Source organism: Nipponia nippon, unplaced genomic scaffold (genome assembly GCF_047370975.1).
Source record: "Nipponia nippon isolate SJK-2023a ecotype South Korea unplaced genomic scaffold, ASM4737097v1 scaffold_2, whole genome shotgun sequence".
Lineage (NCBI taxonomy): Eukaryota > Metazoa > Chordata > Aves > Pelecaniformes > Threskiornithidae > Nipponia > Nipponia nippon.
In genome coordinates this window covers 31,201,713-31,217,486 of record NW_028262336.1, presented here as the reverse complement: position 1 = coordinate 31,217,486, position 15,774 = coordinate 31,201,713, and the positions used below count along the sequence as shown (strand labels likewise).

Below are 15,774 nucleotides of genomic sequence, written 5' to 3'. Positions count from 1 at the left end.
GGTGCAGGCAAGGCCTGCCTCGTATGGACTTTAACTGGCTAGCGGCTACCCGCAGCTCTTAAAAACAGTGCTGATTGTTCTCCATCAGATGTACAAAGCATTAGGAAATTTATATGAATGCTCGGCACTCCCTGGTGTAACAGTGATAAGGGGGCATCCTTTTTGTCCTACTCAATAGGTAGGACCTCAATAGGTTTTTAATACCAGCATCCTTGAGGTGTCATGGTGCAGATGCTTCTTTTCCATCTGGAAAAGGAGGTTTATTTTATTTATAAAGAAGGCTTATTTTTCCTGGCATTTATCAGTCCCACTGCTGAGGCAGTTAGGTAGGTGTGTGGGCAGTTAGTTAGGTTGATGCTGGGTGATGTGAGGCAGGGAATTCATCATTTTAGTTTAATAAAATTGCCAAATATGTGCAATACAAAATCTTGTGTCAAGATTGCTTTTCTGGGAATGCGGCAGCTCATATATATTTGCTTGCCTAGTTATTCAGCTGTTTTTTTAAAGATACACAGAAGTGTTGACAAGACAAGCTCCTTCCTCACATAAAGCAGGCAAACAGGAAACCAGAGTTGCTGCGGTGTGGGCTAGGAACGGCCCAGTCCTATAGAAATTATTTCAGCTCCTTTTTCAACTCCTATTTCAACTCTTTCCCCTGCCCTCCTCTCCCCCCCCCGCCCTTGAATTAGCGTGATTTTAATTTGAGAACAGGTAGGTAGTTATTTTTCATTTCTTTCACTTTTTTCATCTTTGTCAACCTTTTGTTTTTTTGTACTTTATTATATCACCTAGTGGTTGAATGGCTACAAAGACTGTGGTGAATATTTTTAAGTGTTTACTTATATTTGCATCATGGGATTTTCAAGGGCTATACAGCCTCGGTCTAGCTCTGCTGAAATCAGTGGGCAAGTAATCTGTAACAGTGACAAAAGCAGAATTAGGTGAATGTATATTACTTCTGAAAATTCTTCCTAAGCAGTCAGTCGGTCTGACTTTCTTACGTCAACTGCATTTACCTACAAAGGATTTGTAGCTGTTAAGATCGGTGAACAAGTCTTTTTTGGGGGGGGGAGCATTTTCCATAGAAATATGAAAAAAGACTGCATAGATGCCACTTGTCTTTTGTGTGTGTGTATGTAAAGAAAAGCGTTAATATGCAGCACCCTGGCAGGTAGGTTGGCCGTAGGGGATAGGACTATACAGCAGTCCCCACTGAAGACCCTAGTTCACTGATGTGCCAAATCTTTTTCCAGTGAAGTTAGCTGGTGGTGCTCTGAATCAAAGATTTCTGAGTCTGGTCCTTCATCCATCATGTTTCTTCAGCAAGGATGGACTTTTGAATGGCAGTCATTAAACATGAGTGAACGAAAGGTTTGTAGCAGCTCCCGGGGCTTTCCATGAGATGGGGATGGATGGACTTGTAGCTCAAACCCCATGTTGCACCTGCTTACTGTGGTTTTAAGGGTGCCATATAGCCCCTACCCTTCCTAGAAGGAGGTTAGCTAGCAAAGCTGGGCTGTTGGAGCATCGGTCAGCAATCCTGCTGTAGGTATTTGTTCACCACCAAATACCTATCGCACTGCTGGCAGACGAGAAAGTTTCCCACAGGGATGGGCTGGAGGGCAGCAGGACCCGATTGCACACAACCTCTGCCACCTGCTTCCTTCACCCTGCTCTCCACAGGAGGTGGGAGAGAGGGGCTTTCTCTTCCTCAGGCTCCTAAGGGAGCTGGGAGAAGGGGGAGGGAAACTTTCACCCTGTCTGGAGTGGTCAGACACTCCCGTTCACCAAACGAGCTTTTGGCAGTGCAGGACCTTTTCTGAAGCCTCTGTTTTTTAGGAATTGCCTTACTTATGGGTTTACCAAAACAACACACATCTAAGAGAAAGGCTGGATGAAGCTGTGCAGCACTTTCAGTGAACAGCCCTATTTTCTTTGTGGAATATAACTGGAAGGGGTGAAAATCCATCTGAGCTGCTGTCCCTCCCAGCTTCACCTGCCCTGGATTATCAGAAGGTGCAGCAGTTTCCTCCTTGCAGGCCCATATGAAAACACTGCAGGCTTTTGCGTCATCTTCTGTCAGCCATTGTGAAGAATGTAGAAAGGACTTCTGCTCTGCATCTCCATTTGTGCCCTTGCTCTTTGCTTGTCCACTGCAATTGGGAATTGTAATGAGTAAATGCATTTTCTATTAGTGTTAATGATAAATCTTGGTCAGACTGTTCCTGTGTCAGTGCTGCTCCTACATCAGTGCTTCATGGGTCTATGCAAAGCATGAGGGAGAGCAATGCTTGGGAGAGGCCATCTCAACTCTTCTTCTGAATCGTAAGAGCAAGAGTTGTCTGTGGTATGAGAGCACGATGTGCTTGTTAATACCTGAAACACATCCTAAAGAGAGGGAAGGATGGAAACATCTTCCCTGCCTTCTTTAATCGTGGAACAGATAAGGAACAGCCTGTAAAAAAGGGAGGAGACACAAGAAAGAATGAATGCCAGCCACAAATGAAAAGTTGATATATTTCTTTTTTTTTCTTCATAGCACCCAACCTTCATTCTTCCCTTGCAGAGTGTTGTAGTTTGAGTCCATTAAGCACGACATGCATCAGGCCATCTTCTCAAGGCTGACCAGTCCAGAAAAGCCAGGCTGTGTCATAACCTTAGCACATAAAGCTGCAGAAAAATTTAGGCGACAGTGTTGATTTAATTATTAAGAATTCTGTTTGTCTGAGTCTGTCTGCCTCTCCTACCTACACCCTGCATTATGGGCTGTTCTTCATTACCTGCTCTACCTATCTTCGCAATCTAGCCGCAAACAGTTTTGGTTGACCACACCACTTCCCTCTTGAAAGTTAATACTGTTTGACTCATTCTGTACTGCTAACACCAAGCCAAAGAAAACAAGCCAAAGAATAACCTGCTTGTATGCAGTTTGGAAACTTCTCAGAGGCCCTGCTTTCAAAATGCTATACAGTAGCTTACTATATCTCTCTGCAGCTGCAAAGAAAATGAGGAAGGCAAAAAATGGTTCAAGAACCTAAAATAAAGACTAGGCAGAACCACATGAAATTTATGAGCTTTCAGTGAACTGCAGTCCTGTGTAGGCACAATGGAGCATTAGTACAGAAGAGGGACTGCTTAGTAACCTACAGATCAAAATATCCAAACACATTTCTTTGGAAAAACAGGTATTTTCAACTATTGTGCAGAAACACCAGTCACTGGACTTGGTAAAAGCAAAGGTCTTTACTTCAAGGGAAGCATGTGGCTGGCTAGATACTTTTTTTTGGACAGGAGCAAAGTTTTTTACAAGTCGTCAAAGTCTAAATGGTTAGTATGCATGGGGGTTAAATTTACTTTTGTGTTGCCAGATTCCCCTGGTTTACATAAACACTGAGCCACGGGACTTGACCTTTAAGTTGCAGGTCCCTTGTTCAACTCTGAGGCTGAATGATGAAGACCTTTCACTGTCTAGAGATATTTTGGTGGGCTGATGAAACAGGTTTCTGTCTAAGCTATTTCTCTGACCTCCAATACCGTGATGTTTGTGCAACCCACTTTCCCATTCCTTTGTCCTCTCGGAGGCACTGTAAAGGTGGCAAATGCTATCATCCCTTGCTTTTCCCACTCAGGCTGAGGGAAGGGGTCCAAGATTCATCCCACCTAAGCTTACACATTTGATTAAGGTATCTGAATCGGGAGCCTGGTCCCCCGTATTCAGCAGAGAGACAACATTCTCCCAAGGGCTGCTCAAATGGTGGCTCAGTCCTTGCTGCCTGAGCCTTGTGTTTCTGCAGCTTTTCTTTGGACAGAGGTGTCTTTTTGTGCCTGTATTTTTCTTGGTTGCTTCCTGAGCTGTTGGTTGGCTGGTTGTGTCTCATTCTGCACCTACTCTCTCATACATATCTTCAACTATGATGTTTCAGCCCATGGCTGGAGGGTATTCTTATGGCGGTTTGTACGTGTGGGAAGATGCAAACTATAAAGAAACAAAAGAGGCTTTTGGCAATGCGATGCTTAAGTTGGGAGTCATTCAAACTTTGTCAAGGAGTCAGGATTTTTAAAGTATATACATTGACATGGGGGAAAGGGAAAAGAAAGCAAAGGGTATAATTTTACAGACTAATTTAACTTTCATGAACAGCTTCTTCCTTCCAAACTCCTAACACTCAGTTCCCTTACTTTTACTTCGCTGCGACGACCTAATTCCTGGGGTGAACCCACAGAATAATTGCACTTCCATGACAGAAGTAGAGGACATGTATATGTCAGATTCATCAGAAGTTTTGGTGGATCCATGGCAAGCAATATAATTGTGTTTTAAGTGGAAATACGTTTGTGCATTGCTATCTGTTAGTACACCACAGGCCTCACCAGCAGAGCTGGTGGGAGAGGAAGCATATTTCTTGCCTTGCAAAAATTGTCAAGATTGCTTTTTCTGGCTTTGGTACCTCAGGGTAGGCATGAGGCTTTTCATATGTTCATCAGAAAGCAGGGAGAGAGCTGGAGGGACCCAGCCTGGATGAGCCTGTGGTCTTGCAGTCAGCATGCTGGCTGGAGCGAGGGAGACTGGCAGCCTCCGCTTGTCCCTTTTCCTGGGGACATTCCCCACTGGAGATCTCCTGATACAGCTGGATAGTGAATCAGTGACGAAAAGGGCTCTCAGCCTGCAATTAGGGCAGTCACCTGGAAAACAGGAAACCGAAGTTTGTTTTCTAGTATAGACCATGCAAGAGGGGCTTGATCTGCACTCTCCCGCCTGCTCTTGTTTGTTCCGGGGCAGGACTCCCTCTCATCACAAATTTTGCTCTACCTATAGTGTCTGTTTGTGTGGTTGGTTTTTTTTAAATCACTGATTTAAAAAAAGAAAAGGTAAGAAAAAAAATATTGCCCAAATATTGTTTAACTACTGTTTAAAACACGTAGGAAAAAAATGCACCAGCTGCTCAGGGTGCATGTCGTTACAGTAGGGCAACTAAGCTCCCAACAGAGGTGCAAGAAGCTACCTGGGGTTTCCCCCAGGCAAAGCGGGGAGGCAGCGGAGAACAGGGAACCTGCTGTGTAAATCTTTGTTCACCTTGTTGGTATCACTGGTCACTCGTTCAACACACAGCCAGATTGGATCACCTGGTGGAAAAACAAAATGCTTAGCAAAGGATTGCACCTGAAATGTCTCGTATGTCTGCAGTTACTCAGAGTAACAAGCAGATTTTTCCACAGAGACACAGAAAGGGTGAGGTTTGCCAGGGAGCTGATAGGAGAAGCGCATCTGCAAGGGCTTCCCAGTGTCAGTCTGTCCGTGCTCGGCGTTGCTCGGCATTTTGCTTCTGAAGGGCAGCTGGATGTCAGCCTGGTCACTGAGTCGCACAATATCCAGCCTCATTCACACGTTTCCCAGCACCTCGTGCCTATGGTCAGGTCGGGTCTGATGACCAACACTGATTCTGCTGGTAATTACAGACACGGCATGAAAACTTGTAGCATAATATCCTGTCTACCATGATGTTCCTTCTGCCTGGAACGAAGGTTTGCGTTGTACAGTGTTTAAGAAAAACAGCAAAAAAATATAATTGCTGATGAGTCTACTCGAAGCTCTGACTACCATCACCATTATTTTTCCTCACCATAGCAATAATATTTTTAACTGAGGAAAGCAAAAATATCCTACAGTGTGTCTAATTCCTTTTTTAGGAACTTTTTACACTGTATTTTTAACACTGTGCAAGAGGTTGATGAGCTCTGATGCTGTTCTGTACTGATTCTTCTAATGCTCTAGTGTGGTATAAGTCTCTTCCTAGTGATGGAGGCTAGAGAGGAAACCACTCTACAGACTGGTTTTCTTTTCAAGAATGATTTCCTAGAGCCCTGTGGGCTGCTGTGTACCAATGGTTAGTGTCTTATGCTAAGCATGTGCGTACATCTCTGAAGGATCAGATAGGGAATCAGGGGAAAAGAGCGTGCAAAGTATTTTATATCTGGGATATCTGGCACATAGAAACATATCACTGGTTTATGCACTCAAGGCACTATTTCTATTGTTAGCTAAAAAATGCTTTTTTGTGAGCAGAACAGCTGATTTTCAAGCATTTGCATTTCCCAGCTTGGTAGCTATACAGAAGTACTATACTTTAATTCAGTTTTGTTTACAAGAATACATAATTTTTTCCACTAAAGATAGTGTGCTCACTTCCTAGAATAATGTGAGAGAGTATATTTTCTTCTCATCCTTCACTATGTACAAAATAATTGTATTTATTTTAGCTCCACGGCACAAAACAATGTCTACCACTTTATTAACCGGACACAATGAAACATGGCTTATTTTCTACCCCACTAGAGCTGGAGCCAAACCAAAGCCCTGAACACAAACAGCCCTGAAAAGAGGAGATGCTTGAATCAAGGTCCAACGTGGCTCCAAAGCAGCCAGCTTTCGTTAAACCAAAGTGTCAGGTCTCATCACTCACTCCTTACGTAGGCGAAGTCTGGCCAGATGCTGTATTTTCCTGTGCGTGATCCACTTTTTGGGTGTGAAAAGTTTCCATTTCCACCTGGGAAAAGAGGGGACAGAGGAGAGAGGGGGAGATATTCTGCTCCCATCGGGGAGAAAGGGCTCTGCTTAATTAAACTCCCTTTATACTCTCTTCACGCAAGTACAACCTGCTGATTTTGGGCAGAAAACTTGTGGAAAATGCACATAAAAACCTGTGGCACTTCTGCTCAGGTCTGCCTCTGGCTGGGATGCTCAGCAGCCGTGAGCCAGCGAGCCCCTGTCAGACACCTGACCCCCCAAGCCCAAATCTTTTGCGGGTGTTCATACCTCCCGATGCACCAGCTCCAAATAGTCAGATTTTTGAGTGAATGAGAGCAAGAAACAGAACAGTGTACTCATCCTGTGGCTTGATTAAAAGAGAAAAAAAAATACCCATTTATCCATTCCAGCAATGTTTACTTGTAAAATGGTCCTGGGTACCCACAGGAATTTTGGTAGCTTCAGCTGGCAGAATGAGAGTACCATTGGCCTCATGCATTTCCTCAGCCTCTGTTTTACCTGCCTCTCCCCCTCTGCACCTGAAAGGCATCTAGTGACACTTTTAAAAACTAGGTTAAAAAGAAAGTAATGGGACACCTGGCACATCAAGGCAGCATGGAGCACTGCTGTCGTCTCCGTGGGGCCAGCTGTGGTGTGAAACCCGGACCGAGCAACCGTTCCCAACGAGTGCCCAATATGCACAAAAACGGGGGCTGCCAAGGCACCTTCTTCTTGTTGTTTCCACATCCAGAGCCCCAACCAGATGGCCGCAGGCCAAGCTGAGTGCTCCACGGTCTCTTAAAGTCTATAAAACTGCATTTCCCTCCCATTAAGAGGGAAAGCACTTTCATGTTGCATTGCTGTAAAAGTATCGGAAAAGCTAATGTTTTCTCTGCCCTCTTTGCTTAATATTCTGCGTAAGAAAAATCCACCTGGCCTCGCTGAGACAGTATTTGAAAGGTGTAAGTTAAATAAATGTCCAAAAGCCCCCAAACCCTGTGGTTTAGCCAAGCAGGCTGGATATTCCAGTGTCTCAAACACTGACCCCGCAACCTGAGGGAAAAAGATGCTGCCCTTTTCTTTCCTCTGCTAGTACCTGCAAATTGATGCTTAACAAAAAGTATGAGGACGTGGGGAGGGAAAGAGGACAGCAGTGCCCTTTCATGGCAATCCATCTCTCTCTGGGAGCTCTGGGCCAAGGTCGTCTTCATTCAACAGCTGGATGTTTGACTGACTTCTATAAAGTCCCATCTGACTTGCAAAAGTTTCGTGGCAGATCCTCATGGCCAAACTGCTGGCTCAGTAGAGCCGCACCAGTTTCCAAGCACCTTCCTACTGCTCTTTTTCATCCTGCATCACGCTGCTCTCCTGCGAAGGGGAGGCCTGGGCTTGTGGTCACCGCGCTGAGCTGGGAGGCAAGCATCTGCCACAGGGTCACTGCCTGACCACAGGCAAGTCACCTCATTTCTCTGTCATTCAGTTTTCCACCTATAAAAGGGGGATAATAATAGTCCTGGGATCTACAGGGGTGAACCGAGGATAACTTGCTGCCTCTTTAAGCAAAGTGTTTAGAGGGTAACTTCAAAGTAAAGCTAATAAACACAAAAATACAGGTCACCCTAGCAAAGCTCTGCCTGTGCATTTATAGTGGCTTGGGAAAACCATTTATATTTGTTACATTTTTCTGACACCGTTCTTTACATTCCTGCTGCAGACCTTCATGCAAAACAGGTTCTGTGCTGCTACCTGCAGCAGTCAGCAAGGGAGAAAAGGTGAAATAGCTCTTCTGTTTGGTGGGGGAAGAGCCACTTTTGGAGCTACATCTTGAGGTGACAATTGCCTGATGTTGTTTCTAGGTAGTTCCCACTAAAAATTACAACATATGGACGAAAACAACAGCAGAGTTCCCCTCAGAAGGAACCTGCTGGCGCTGGTCTTTCTTCTCCAAATGCATTGACACGAGTGGGATTCCACAAGCCCAAGGGATGAGGCAGATCTCGGGTTCAGCAGGGTGATCTGGGGCAGCGCAGCGCTGAGTGGCGGGGTCCAGGAGTTTTGCTCGGTGGATGCGCGGTGGAGACGTGCAGAGATACTCCCATCAGCTCGGAAGGAGCTGGCCTGGGAACGGGGTGCCCCGCGGTGACCTCGGGAGGATGCTGTGCCTGGATTAATTTGCCCTGCTTGCTGCCTGCGAGCTGGGCTGTTCAGAGCAAGCACGGGTTTGTCTGCCCTGCTCGGCATTGTGCCAGCTCAACACAAATTTAGTGCCTGAGCTAGATTCAAAGGGGAAAGTTAATTCTTGCCTCACCAGCCTTAATGCAGCCCTTGTCCTGTTGGCTTCAGAGGAACTGCTCACCTCCGTGCGAGGCTGCTAGCACACCGGCTGCGCTGCCGGGCCGCTTGGTTTCATGCCAGGCAGGCAAAACTCCGGATGCCGGGAGGGCAGCACCGGGGAGGTAGGAGGAGAAAGTAGGGTAGCAGAAGGTCAAACTTGGCATTGGTACACTCACTTAAAAGCCGAAGGTGTCTGAGCGGAATTTGAAATTAGGAATAAATTACATCGGCGAGGTGGATTTGGAAGGACCTGGCTCTTGGCTCCACAAGCCCTGGGTTCAGCCTGATGAAGCTTAAAATAATCCAAAGGTATGAGGTATTTTACACATCTTGTATGACTCCGCGTGTTTGCATTCAAGTCCAGTGTCAGAAGCCTAAGGCTCGAGGCAGCGTCCAGCTTTGCACTGCTGACAAATGAAGCATTTGCTCTTGACCAACCAGAATGTCAGATAAAAGTCTTTTTCATCTTCTCTTCTCCCCTCCTTTTTTTTTTTTTTTTGAAGCCTTAATGGGATTCTTTAATGATGAAACCGCTACTATATAATATGTCTTTTTATATTTTAATTTTTTTCTCCCCCCTCTTGGGATAATTTACAGCACAGTGTGGAATCTGAGACAGTTCAAGCTGTGCCAAAGGGCCTGGCAACAGGAAGAAAAGCCGAGCCACTGCGATTTGGAACCATAATACAAGTTATAAAATTTAATTTTAGAAAGGCAGCTACTGGGAACTGCTTTTAAATGCACATTTTCCTTTTAGTGCATAAAACGGTCCTGTGTCTTGATTGAGCTGTTAGGGTGGCTTGAAAGAGCGCTCTGTAGAGTAAGGGGCATACAGAGCTCTTCAGAGATCTTTTGCTGCTTATTCCCTGATACTCAAAATTGGAAGCTGGATGTTTATGAATGTTTATATATGAAATACTACGGGGATGTGTGGAATAGGGCACAGTGGATTACTTTCAGGAGTTTTGTGCCAATCTGTTTCACTGCTGTAGCCGTGAGCTGAGAGAGGACTCGCCATAGGAACAGCACTGGCCACCTCCTTGCAGGGAGGATGGAGATGCAAAGAAGGCAACTCTTCACAACAAGAAAATGAAAATAGGGAGCAGATAGACAGCAAACTATGGTGTTCAGCAGAAACCAAAGATAATGCCACCTTCTTCAGGAGAACAAGTAGAAAAAAAGATGTTTCACCTCTGGGCTAGAGATTTGACATGCATTCCTGTCAGGGTAACAGTGCCCTATAGGAAGAAAGGGGAAGGGATAAGCCACAAAGATTCACGAGGCAGCTGCTTTCTTGAGACAAATGCAAAGTGCAAAAATGGGATTGGGTTTGGGGAAAAAGGACGGATGATGACATTCACTCCTACACAAGAAGGTATGAAAATTGTATTTTTGAAGCTGGGGATCCTACTCCATTGACTAAATACAGGTGGGTTGAGGATATTTCCTCATGGAATCATTGCAGTCAGTATCTTGCCCTCTATTTGGAGAGAACATCTTTGAAAGGACAACTTGTGTGCCAGACAGTTTGCTTTTGGGCTTTCTGCTGAAGGGCTGTTTTCTGTGATCTTTCAGAAGAAAAAGCCCTATTGGGGTATGGGGGAAAATTGCAAAGAAAACTTTTAGTTCCAGCTGGTTGGGAACGTTGCTGAACCATCCCATTTCAGACATTTCACCAAACACAAGTCTGCTAGGGAGGTTTCCATTTCAGCCCCAAAGCATAGTGTCAGCAGCCTTCCAGGATAAGGTACCCCACTTGTGAAGGATATCTCATAGGGCTGGAAACCAATGGACACAAAAGTAGTTTGCAAAGTTGTGGCAATAGGTTAACTCTTAAGAGGGTGGAAAGAGGATTTAAAATTTGTGGTTCTGTCCTTCCCACCAAAGGGGCAAGTGCTCCAGCAGACGAGATGTCCCTCTTGTATGCTCTGTGTACAGTCTTTGGGGTTACTGGTTGACACACAAAGGATCCCAGAGCAGAGAGCAGCCACAGGCAACAGTTAGAAATGCATTACCTTAGTCCTCACATACCGCTCCTTGCTGCTAGCTAAGGCTTATCTTGAAACCACTCCTGCCCGTGATGAGATATGTCTCTGCCCTTCCAGCTGAATCTGGATGTGCCTTCATGCTGCACTGGAGCTGGGCCTCTCCAGCGCTTTCCCTGTCCCCTCCCAGCCCCGTGGGGCCGCAGCACCAGAGCTTCATGGGGACTGTGCTCCAAGGGCTGCCCTGGGGACTGCTGGCCAAGTCCACTGCATGCTGGCCAAAGCTGTAATGTCAGCATCTACTCTTATAGTTGGACGTCTGGTGGGACCTCATGTTTTTGAAGCTTCTGGTGCCACTACGAGAGACTTTATTACTCCAGTTGCAATTCTGCCAGCTTCTGGTGTTTCTTTCCTATCTCTGTCTGTAAATCCAAATATGGGATTTGTTTGGGTTTGTTATTTTACAGCTCCATAGTACTTGTCTAGTTATGGTACCTTATGACAATCTGGGATTGAATTTTTCATGAGTTACTCCAGCGCAGATTTAGCACTACAGCCACTAGAAGTTCCTCCTTTTATTCATCCTTGCAGACCATCCTCCTTTTAAAAATTCCTCCTCTCCCAGTGCGAGGTGTAAGAAGGCACTGCAATTTTCAGTGGATCTGGTTCTTCAGACCAGGCCATGTCTTGGGCTGCCCCGCGATACGGTTACAATGCATGACTTGCTTGTGTCTCCTGTTCTTGCAGAGAGGTGGTTTCAGTTTAATTTCAGATGGCCGCTATCTGGTTAGGTACTTTGCCAGTGGATGAGGGGTTAAAAAAAAAAAGAAAAAAAATTTTAAAAAGAAAATAAATCAACAGACCTCATGTATCAGTGAGATTTTCTGATCTTTTTCCCCCCCCTCCCACAATAGGACATCGTCAGAAAATAGATGAGCAGACAAAGCCCGGGAGCTTGTCCTTTTCAGAGCGCCTGAGTGAACTGGAGCAGTTGCGTCGTACAGCCATGAGGGTCAGCCCACACCACCCAGCCCCCACACCCAACCCACGAGCCTCCTTGAACCACACCACTGCTTTTAACCCTCAGCCTCAGAGTCAGATTCAGGGTAAGTACCTGAAATCCCCCCCCTGCTCGCCCACCTCCACCCCACCAGCCTGTGGAGTGCGGGGGCTCGCAGGCGCTGCCCCCTCATCCCTCCATCTCTTCTGGACTCTCCTTGGCTGCCTTTAATGAGCAAGAGCCTTTAATGAGTGAAAGGAGGGGCTTCCTAACATATGTCTGTATTTCTAAAGACCTGACAGATTTTAAGGCGCCTGTACTGTCTCGTCTTCCTGGTGTCAGTACAGCTCATGGTGCTTGTTAACCTCACCTATGCTAGACCGTAACGTCTTGAACGTTGTTGTTTTCTTGCAAAGATGCATTATGCCAGGCCTTTTTCTATGTGTAGGTGTATTTCCCAGTGGATATTTATCAATTACAATGTGTGCTTGAATGTGAGAGAAATATCGTCAATGCCTTGCTTTGACATTTCCCAGGAAGGCAATAGCAAAGAACGCTTTGCAAAGTGCTTTGTCCCCTGAAGACGACCTCTTAGTGCTAAGACGTTAATATGGGCAGGCTGGTTTGAGCATATTTCTGTGGCTGGTGGTTATCCAGTGGGTTTTATTTGAACGAGAACCTGCAAAATGGTGACTCAGGAGCCTGATTTCCTCTGAGGCTCAGGCTTGGATGATGCCAATGAAACCAAGTCATCTAGCTTGACATCTTATCTACCACTGCTAGAGCTGAGTCTGTCCCTGCTAAAACCGAGTCTGTCCCTGCTAAATCCAACTCTGTCCCTGGGATTGGCTGGAACTCAGTGAGCAGTGAATCAGGTCATTAAACCATCAGCTGATACGTGTTCTGCAAAATGCATAGCAAAATGCAGATTCATAGTGAGATGCACCTAAAGGGAGGGTGCGGGACAGTATTAGTTTTAGCGAGCGTTCTTCCTAATGGAGTTTTCCTCTATTCTTCCAGCCAGAACGAAATGGCCTTAGTCGAGGTTCTCTGCTGGGGTTTTGTGGAGAAATAGTTACTGTGAATTGGAATAAGTTATTTTTTTGGCATTTGTTTTTAAAACTAGGGGACTCTTTCTTGCATGCAGAAAAGGTTATCGGTTACCTAAGGCAAACGCCTGTTACACCCTTTTATTCCCAGGGCTAGGAAGGTCTTTGACTTAGTGAAATCTACTGCAAATCTGCTGTTGACTTCGCTGTGAGCAGAAGCAGGCATTTTTGAAAAGCACGGGAAATAAATCAACACATTGCCATGGGCCATACTGTAGAAAGAGGCAGGCAAAAAGACAGCTGGAAGGACCGCACAGCTCCTTCCCTCCCTGGAGCCACACCAGGTCAGTTCAGGCAAAGGATCCAGTCCTGCACCTCTCCCAGCCCCTGGCAGTCCCCTCAAGTAGTTTTCTGATTTGCAGAGCAAACCACGTTGGGTTTCTCCTGCGCACAGCTCTGTTCCTATAAAAGAAAACGCACGTATTATTATGGCTACTCAGCAGTCAGCAGCTACGTGGGTGGAGGTATCGGTTGCAGACTTGCATTCTTCAGCTTCTTGGGAACACTATATGCTTAGCAGGGTATCGGGTTTAACGTCAAGTATCCCTCTTCCCTGGTTCCCTGTGAAAGTCCCTCACTTGTACGACTTCAGAGCAATAGACTTTTCACGCTCAGCCGGGGATTCAGCTACTCTCTCCAGAAACAGTTTTAGTACGTTGCTCTGCTTTGCTCTTTGCAAACAAGATTTTAATGTGTTTCACCTGTGGATGTAGCTCAGAAAATGGTAGTAATTGAACTGCTAACGCTTCCTCATTGATACCCTCCTCTACGCCTCCTGGGCTGCTTTCTCCCGGTTCCCCTTTTCCTCTGCCTCCAAAATGTGTGTGTTATCCATTGAGCAACTTGTTGAGGCTTGCAGTCGCTATCAGCAAAATAAGCCCCAAACTGAACCCTCCCTCATTTGGGACTGTCTCTGCTGCAGATGCCTTTTAATTTCTAGGGCTTGTCTTTTCAGGGTCACGTTATGGCAGCAGGGGAAAAGGGCTAGGGTGAGAAGGACCTCCAGCACCATCATTTTTACCTGTGTTCAAAGGATGAGTGGTTTTAGGGCTGATCCTCTGTGTGACTCTAGGAAGTTGGGATATTTTCTTTTTTTTTAATTTTTAATAAACAGCACTACACAGGCCCTGAAAGACGAAACGCTTCTGACCTGCTCCATAGCATTGCTATACCTATCTGCACATCTTTTTATCCTGAAACACTTCTATTGAAACTCTCTTACTGAAGAGAGCACAGAGTGCTTTTTATATAGGCATAAAATAAGGCATAAAAATCCCATACATTGCTAACTTCCAAGTAGTAGCATTAAACTTTGCTTTAACTCACACCAGTATGAACCACAGGCTACTCCTCTATTCATCCAAGTCCAATTATCGTTTTTTAAAAAACAAAACTAACTCAAAATAGACATCTCAGACTAGTTCTTGGATTTAAAGGGGCAGGTTGCCATGCCACTAAACCACTGTTTATTTGTTGAGGTTTTCATCTATAAAAGGATTGAGGTTAATTTTAACATCCTATTTTACTAAGTCTTGAATTTGAGCGTAAAGCTGCTTGTGTCATGGATACAAGTCCAAGCAAGTTAAGAGACCATAAATTGCTATAATCGAGTTTTATGCTTCTTTCATATCACAAGGAGGGAGAAAGTACACCTGTTCATTTAAAAGATCTAACCATAGCCAATTCACAGACCAAAGGGGAACAGAAGGGGAGAAAAAGCTTCCACCACATCACACATGGTTTAAGTTGAAAGATTACTTTGTGCCAGTACCGAGCGTATAATGTCAAGGGATTTGACCTACACGCACAGAGTAAGCAAATTCAGTTAAAGCTCCAAACCCGGCCAACGCTTCAACCTTAACTCACCTCTTTCTTTGTACAAAGGGGAAATGAAAATCGACAGAGCCATGTGACTGTGCTGGGGTGTTGTTTAAAAAGTTTAAGCAAGACCATTGACGAGCATTTAAATTTATATATATAATAACTATAAATAGATCTATCTATATATTATGGTTGAATTTCTTCTAACAACCAGCCTGAACCAGATACTAAATACATAATTACTGATTTTACAGTGGTAATGCTAACCAGAGTAGGTAGATCACATAAATACAAATTTATACGGTTCCTTTACAGTACCATTTTTTACAGGTCCAACAGAAAGATTTTAAATGTGTAAGTCATCAGGCCAAGAAGGTGTTGTTTTGGAGGCCCTAATGTTGAGTTAATAAAATGCATAAATAAATTTGTAACTAGTGGGGTTAGGAATATCATCCAAAAACATGCGCAATTAAATAACTTCAATTTATTTTTTTCCAAATTAGCCCAAACAATGTTTCCAACTGGTGATTTATTAATTACCCATAGGTTAAATACATAAAATAAAGCTATTTCTTCTGTCTAGGGAAAATAAATAATCATTGTAATAATTTTAAGTTACTTGCTTCTGGTTCTTTTTATGCTTTTATAGCCTTAAACATATCTGAATTTGCTCGCTTGCTTTTTTTCTTTCCCTTTTTTTTAAATTTTGTAACCTTATATGTTAAGTTTCAGCTGGGACCACGCTTTTATGACCAAGTCAAAAATCCCTGGAAACAAGAGGCTGTAATAAAATTGCTGACAGATCTTTAAGTGAAGCAGCAGAATTAGCACCAATAGCAAAGCAAGTGAGATCATTTAAAGATCAGCTCTTTGAATTGGTATGAAACATAACGACCGAGATTATTTTGTTACAAGCCAGCCTTTTGTCTTCCTCCAGGTGCAATACGCTTTGTTTAAGAGACATTTCAAGGTCTTTGCTATCGTAATCTTGTTCCACCA

The 15,774-nt window shown here is 44.6% G+C and overlaps 1 protein-coding gene across 5 annotated transcripts in view; it reads left to right on the top strand.

The window, feature by feature from the left end:
- RUNX1 (RUNX family transcription factor 1) overlaps positions 1-15,774 on the top strand; it is a 174,841-nt gene that overhangs the window by 127,293 nt on the left and 31,774 nt on the right. For 3 of the 5 annotated variants that reach the window (XM_087758224.1, XM_087758223.1, XM_087758222.1), the window contains exon 6: positions 11,760-11,951. The exons of the other annotated variants lie outside the window; for them this stretch is intronic. In XM_087758224.1, coding sequence (XP_087614350.1) covers positions 11,760-11,951 — 192 coding nt within the window. The remainder of the gene's footprint in view (positions 1-11,759; positions 11,952-15,774) is intronic. 5 annotated transcript variants of the gene reach the window in all.